The sequence below is a fragment of the Olea europaea genome, chromosome 15 (assembly GCF_002742605.1).
Source record: "Olea europaea var. sylvestris chromosome 15, O_europaea_v1, whole genome shotgun sequence".
Classification (NCBI taxonomy): Eukaryota; Viridiplantae; Streptophyta; class Magnoliopsida; order Lamiales; family Oleaceae; genus Olea; species Olea europaea.
The window spans coordinates 3,523,854-3,530,777 of NC_036251.1; the positions used below are offsets into that span (position 1 = coordinate 3,523,854).

The following is a 6,924-nucleotide window of genomic DNA, read 5'->3' on the forward strand; positions in this document are numbered from 1 at the left end:
CCTTCCCCCCCCCCCCCCCCCCCCGGGCCCCCAACACACACATATTTGGGAGGCCTATAATATCACGTCGGATTTCTATCAGCTTCAGTATGATAAAATTGTTAATACTTTGTATTTTACATAGGATTATGGTGGATCATCTTATTAAGAGCCTACGGGAAGATCACTGGTGACTACACATTACAGGAAAGGGTCGACATTCAGACTGGAATGAAACTTGTTATGAACTTGTGTCTGTCCGATGGCTTTGATATGTTTCCGACTTTGCTTGTCACTGATGGATCCTGTATGATAGATCGACGAATGGGTATTCATGGTCATCCTCTAGAGATTCAAGTAAGTTTATGTTCTCTACCCCTTTTAGAATTAACCTGTTCTTGATTTTGCAGTTATGTGGTATGACTTTGAGGTGCTAATTCTCGACTTGCTCTTCTATATACTCTAGGAAAGAGTTGAAATCGTAATGAGAATTTTGTTTTGCTGAAAGTGTACCTTTGGGGAATTGGCTAACATTTGAATCTGATCTATAGTTTCTGTGAGATATTTTTTTCCTTACTGGGGAAATATGAAGTTCATTGGGAAAGTCAGCATTCTTTATGATATGTTAAACACTTCGTATATATCTACTAAGATGAGAAACCAAGGTTCAAATTCTTTATGAGTTCTTTAAAAGTTGTCTATATAAAGTATTAACTTACCCACCCTCACGAAGAGAATAAGTTTCTTCCTCCTCCAGCTGTCCCAAGTCCTTGAAACATATGCTACTGCTACACTCATGAGAAGAACACAATGATTTCAGATAAAATGACAAAATAAACTATAAAATGAGATTCCAACTGCCCGGTCTGCTTTCCGCATCTTCGTCAGCTCATGTTCATTACCTTTTCTAATTATGCTACCCGACCACTAAGAATTTGTTATGCTCTGTGTGTGTGTGTGTAGTATGGGGCAGTTGACTGTTGCCTCTTTGTTCTCCTCATGAATAACCAAACACAATGTTATTGGAGGGGAACCTTTGCTTTATCTCCTCTCTTTATACCAGTTGTTTAGCTATAGGATTTGGTCCCAGTTAGATATTTTTGATAGATGGTTGATTGTATAAGATCATCAATAATTAGTTCATACAAGTATACTATGTGGCTCTGCAACCATTACAGTCTTCTCAGATTATTTTTGTTTGATTTTGCAGGCCTTATTTTACTCAGCTTTACGGTGCTCCCGTGAGATGCTTACCTTAGATGATGGATCCAAGAATTTGGTGAGGGCCATCAATAATAGACTCAGTGCATTGTCATTCCATATCAGAGAATATTATTGGGTGGATCTCAAAAAGATCAATGAAATCTATCGTTATAAGACAGAGGAATATTCGACAAATGCTACCAACAAGTTTAATATATATCCTGATCAAATTCCTCATTGGTTAATGGATTGGATTCCCGAGAAAGGTGGTTATCTTATTGGCAATCTGCAGCCGGCTCACATGGATTTTAGATACTTTACAGTAGGGAATCTCTGGTCCATAGTGTCATCGCTAGGTACTCCAAAACAAAATGAAGCTATATTGAATTTGATTGAAGCAAAATGGGATGATCTTATTGGTCAGATGCCTCTTAGGATATGTTACCCTGCCTTGGAGTCTGAAGAGTGGCGAATAATCACTGGCAGTGACCCAAAGAATACGTGAGATCTTTAAACAGTTTTTCTGCTGCATTGCTTTCTGTATTTTTAAATCTAGTTTGCTTCAACATAACAAAACCCCCAACCACCGTGGTATAATATACATAAAAGCGGAAAGTGTCAGCTAAAATTCGTGATGATAATACTTAGTATCACTTGGACTTTTGCAGACCTTGGTCATATCATAATGGTGGATCGTGGCCGACACTTCTGTGGCAGGTAAGACTAATTTGGTTTATGAAGTTTTTCTTTTACAATGAATTATATTAAAGATGTTTATTAGCGCAAGTGCCTTAACACAAACTCATGCACATTCATCTCTTTTGTTATCTTTCAACGCGGACAAACATGAGAGCATGCTTCCACCCTCTGTCGTGTTAGTTTGGCTGACCATTGACACGTGAGCATATGCACTTGCAAGTTCTCACACAAAAACATTGTCATTTCACCTGTGATCTTGTATGCAATGAAATGAAGAAAAAAGTTTGGACTAATGATGTGCTTGGGGAAGAATGTTTCAGCATTATGCTGCCATTAGATATTTGATTGCACCTTTCGTAAATGCTGGTCATGTTTTGGTCAGATATAGCTCTTGTACAATGATTAGTAATTTTTTTCTTCCTGTATTTTTGGCAAATAGAGTAGGTGAATAATTTATATTGGGAATGTTCTTTAGGCATTTGAGCAAAGTTTGTGTCAATTATTAGATCTAATCAGGGGATAATTTGGTGGAAATTGACTCTCTTCAAGAGATAAATGTGAGGTCTTACAGACATAAACATCAGTGCATACAAGCTAACGGGACAAACTCGATGTATGTGCCTATTAAATTTAAAACATTAAATTTTGATTTATTGGTATTCTTATATAAAATTTCAATGCAAATCACAATATCATACATAGACTGTAGTTGGTTATTACAAGAAATGAGGTTTTTTAAGTTTATTTTTCAAAGAAGTTCATATAGCGTTTAAAAAAATGGTGTAGATAATATTTAATATTAGACGAGCCTATAGAAAAAGTCCCATTTATAGTGGTATTCATTTTCTGATAGCTCTGTGTTGTTACTCTCTCAGTTCACATTGGCGTGCATGAAGATGGGTAGGATGGATTTGGCCAAGAAAGCAATTGAAACAGCTGAAAAAAGACTTCCAGTGGATCGTTGGCCTGAATATTATGATACAAGGAATGGGAAGTTTATAGGAAAGCAATCCCGATTATATCAGACATGGTCGATAGCTGGATTTTTGACTTCTAAAATGCTGCTAGAAAATCCAGAGATGGCTTCAGTTTTATTCTGGGAAGAAGACTATGATCTTCTTGAAACTTGCGTCTGTGCTTTGAGCAACTCCAGCCGGAAAAAGTGTTCCCGCATTGCTGCCAAGTCTCAGATTCTGATCTGATGGACTACTAACCATTGCTTTGATGGGAATGACCCCATTTTTTGTGGGACAAAAGCTGGTTTGGGATTCAACATGTTACACGAGACATTCATCTTATAGGTTATACTTTTTCTTTTATTTGTAGCCTGACCTTTCAATATAGGTGACTCTTTTGGCTGGCCCACAACTGTGGGCTTTTAGTAGTTTGTTGTATATACAAAGCAGCTATAAAATATTTAGTGTTGTACAGAAGGCTAAAATGCAATCTTTCATAGAAAATTTTACTCATAATTAGCACTCTGTTGTGCAATTTTACTTGCAAAATGCTTAATGATTCTTTTCCGATTTATTATTTAAGAGTAAAATATATTATAATTGATAAGTTCTCTTTCTTTTTTCATTCCTTATTTAGTATTATCCAATATTGTACAATCTATCACCAGGAACATTGACCTCCAAAATTTTGGACTATTGAAAAGAGATCAGTTTGAACTTATTGTTCATGTGAGCGAATACGATCTATTATAGAACTTATCAAAAAAATGCTCAAGCACTAGAATTCAACATTTTTCGTACTTGATAAAGTTCTTGATCTCTCTTCTCTTGAGCAGTATATGACTTGTACGAAGTTTTTAAGATGTGATCGATGTTCTCTAAAACATAATGTTCTTCCAGTGCATACAAAATAGTATTAGGTCACATATTATCGTATTTAGCTAGTCAACGTTCACAACTAAAGATTTTGGTATCAATGTTTTATTAAATTCTAGAGACAATACTTTGGTATCATTGTTTTATAAAATAATATTACATGTAAATTCAAAATATTTTTTTAACCACGCATTGTTTTCCAAAAAATCACTATTTCAAAACACGGTTTTCTTCAAAAATACATTTTAATGGAGTCACGATACAAAATTTTATGAGAATTACACCAAGTCTTTCAACCTTAGCATTCCTCCTCAATTTGACGGACTAAAATGTTCCAGATGAGAGTTTCTCTAACTTTTTCAATTATAGAACTCCCTATGAATTGAAAAGCAATCCGTCTAAGAATTTAAATTCTAGGGAGCTTAGAATCATAAAAATCATAAAATCTACGAAGTGATTTTATCCTGCAAACAATAAAAATTTAAATATGTACATTTGTCTAAATATGACATGAAAACACGTGAAATCTCAAATTAATTCTCCACGCGTTTCAGAGTCATGAGTTTGGTCAAAATTCTCAAATCTTTTACGCGTCTTGAGACCTTAACGATTGCTATGACAATTCGACTGAAGAGTCGCAGATGAAATATTTGATTACAATGTTACACACTTGAAATTTGGAAGTAACTTCCTGCCATTTATTCCACATGGGAAACCTTAGGGAAAATGCTTGGTCTATAAGGTAGTAGTTTAGCCTTTAGATTTGATCCACTAGTCCTTATAAGGGAGAAGGCTGAGATCTGATTGGGTTCGATACAAAGCCCACATGCATGCGCTACTGCCATTGTTTGTCGAGCTGACTCGGCTCAACTCGACACAGTATGACGCCACTAGCGGATCCAGCACCCGACGAGCTCCCGCGCCCACACGTGCCGGATCCGTTGGTAGCTCTTTTTTTTTTTGGTTGACAGCAATCAACATTTTAGGTTATATTACTGGTAATTCATCTTTGTTTCAATCATGCCTATTGGCTAAGTTGGTTTGGACTGTGCATGTACATGATGCTGGTCTTGAGTTCGAATCCTTTGGCAATCAAGTTATTTTGCAATATTTTTAGTTCTAGAATCTTTATTTTTACCAAAATTAATAATTAATTCAGTGCCAGAAGAGATTTGAACCTGGGACCTTGTGCTAAAATCACTGTAAGCTTAACAATCATGGCAATTGCTCTTTTTTTGGTCTAAGATTAACAAAATATTATATGTTACATCTGGATAATGCAATTACAATCATCCAAACCTATACTCTTCATTTAAATTATATGAAACTTGGCAACAATGTTATTTGATGAATACAATTTATTCTTCTAACAAAATTATATATATTCAATTTAAACAAAAAAATTGTTATATTTAAATTTTAGGTCTTGTTTGATTCTCATTTATTTCAAAATATATTTTTATCTATCTTATTTTTAATCATACATTTTTTTAATAAAAGAATATTATACACAAATTCAAAACTTTTATTTATTTTTAACTACACATTCTCTATCAAATCACTATTTTAAAATGCATTTTTTGCTAAGAAAATGACAACAAATGGGCTCTTAATATTTTATTGCGGTCGACGATCAGCAATCGCCTGTGTTGACTCAAAATCCTGGATCCGCCACTGTATGACGCGAATGGTCATGAATTTATAGAATCTATTGCATGCCTTTCTATCGAAAAATTACTCATTTTCAAATGCAAAAATTTCTACCTTGAACTCTCTAAATTTTGATATTGTTTTAAGTAGAAGTTACTACATTGAGTTCGTTAAAACTCTTACTAATTGCTTTGCTACTTTTGTAAGAGATGAAATAGATAATTGTTGACTGTCTTTAAGCACTATAGAAGAGAGAAAATTTTTCTTGAGGACACATTGTGAAGTTGTTGGGCTCGAATTAATTTCTAATCCTATTTTTGATCATCATCCATTCCTGGTCGATCGATTCAAATCTCGTCTTAGCTATTTGAAAGAGTGAGTATCTTCAGATTGTTTGGAAGAGAAATCAGTGCTTCTAAAATAACAATCTCGAGACAAATTTATATTTTCCACTCCTTATATGATTATCTTATGATTTTGTATTAGAAATGACAAAATTTGATAATACGTTGCAGAAGAAAAATAAAAAAATTTAATAGGTCAGGTTTTAATCGTTGGCAATAGAAATTGCCTTTTTAACTGACAGCATAAAGTTTTACAAAATTTCTCAAGGAATATGCTCCTTCGTACAAAGAGAATGAAAGTGTTATAGAGAAATTGGATGTAGTTGATGTATTGAAGCATTTAGGTTTCTTATGCAGAAACTCCGATCTCGATATGTTGGCCAATATATTATATAAAGTGTACTATATGTATGAAAAAATTGTGGGACTCTTTGAACAGTGAACACCAAGTATAAAAATGAAGATGTTGACATGAAGAATTGTAGCAAGGTAGGATATCGGTCCAAGGATTGTCAAAAGCAAAAGAATATCAAGTGACAAAATGCTCAGGCCAATATAAACATGACAACCTTTCAAGTAAGGCACAAAACATGAATCTTTTTATGATCATTTCCAAATGCAGCTTAGTAGAAAATACAAAGAAATGTGGATGGATGCTGGAGCTACTCATCACATATGTGTAAATGCCTATACACTTTCTATCTACAAGGCGATGAATCCTGATGAACAATTCAATATAAAAAAACTCTTCATCTTCCAAAGTTGAAGCATATGGAAGATCATGCTGAAAATAACAAGTGGGTAGGAGCGGTAAATATGATTCTCTATCAAAAAAGTTTTGTTCAGAACTAGGAATTTTTCATCAAATATTTGCATCTTATTCTCCTCCATCTAATAGAATTGTTAAACGCTAGAATCTCAGATTGAACGAGATGATGAATGTTATGTAGATCAATTTGAGATTATAGTATGACTTATGGGGGGAAAATATCCTCTCTATCAGTTATATTCTCAACAAATTGTCACACAAAAATGCACAAGATATCTTATGAATTATGAAAAATATCACAAACCTAATTATAAATACTTAAAAGTATGATGATATTTTGCTAAGGTAGAAATTCCTAAACCTAGTTTAAGATATTATCTAAATCATTGATTGTTTATTCATTAGTTATGCCTATCATAGTAATGCGTACACAATTATTTGTACATAA

At 34.0% G+C, this 6,924-nt stretch overlaps 1 protein-coding gene across 1 annotated transcript in view; it reads left to right on the forward strand.

Annotated features, from left to right (window-relative positions):
* LOC111409857 (alkaline/neutral invertase A, mitochondrial-like) overlaps positions 1-3,403 on the forward strand; it is a 6,218-nt gene extending 2,815 nt beyond the window's left edge. Inside the window, exons 3-6 of the mRNA XM_023039939.1 lie at positions 125-336; positions 1,190-1,683; positions 1,851-1,899; positions 2,757-3,403. Of these exons, the coding sequence (XP_022895707.1) occupies positions 125-336; positions 1,190-1,683; positions 1,851-1,899; positions 2,757-3,083 (1,082 nt within the window). The 3' untranslated portion in view covers positions 3,084-3,403. The remainder of the gene's footprint in view (positions 1-124; positions 337-1,189; positions 1,684-1,850; positions 1,900-2,756) is intronic.
* The last annotated feature ends 3,521 nt before the right edge of the window (positions 3,404-6,924 follow it).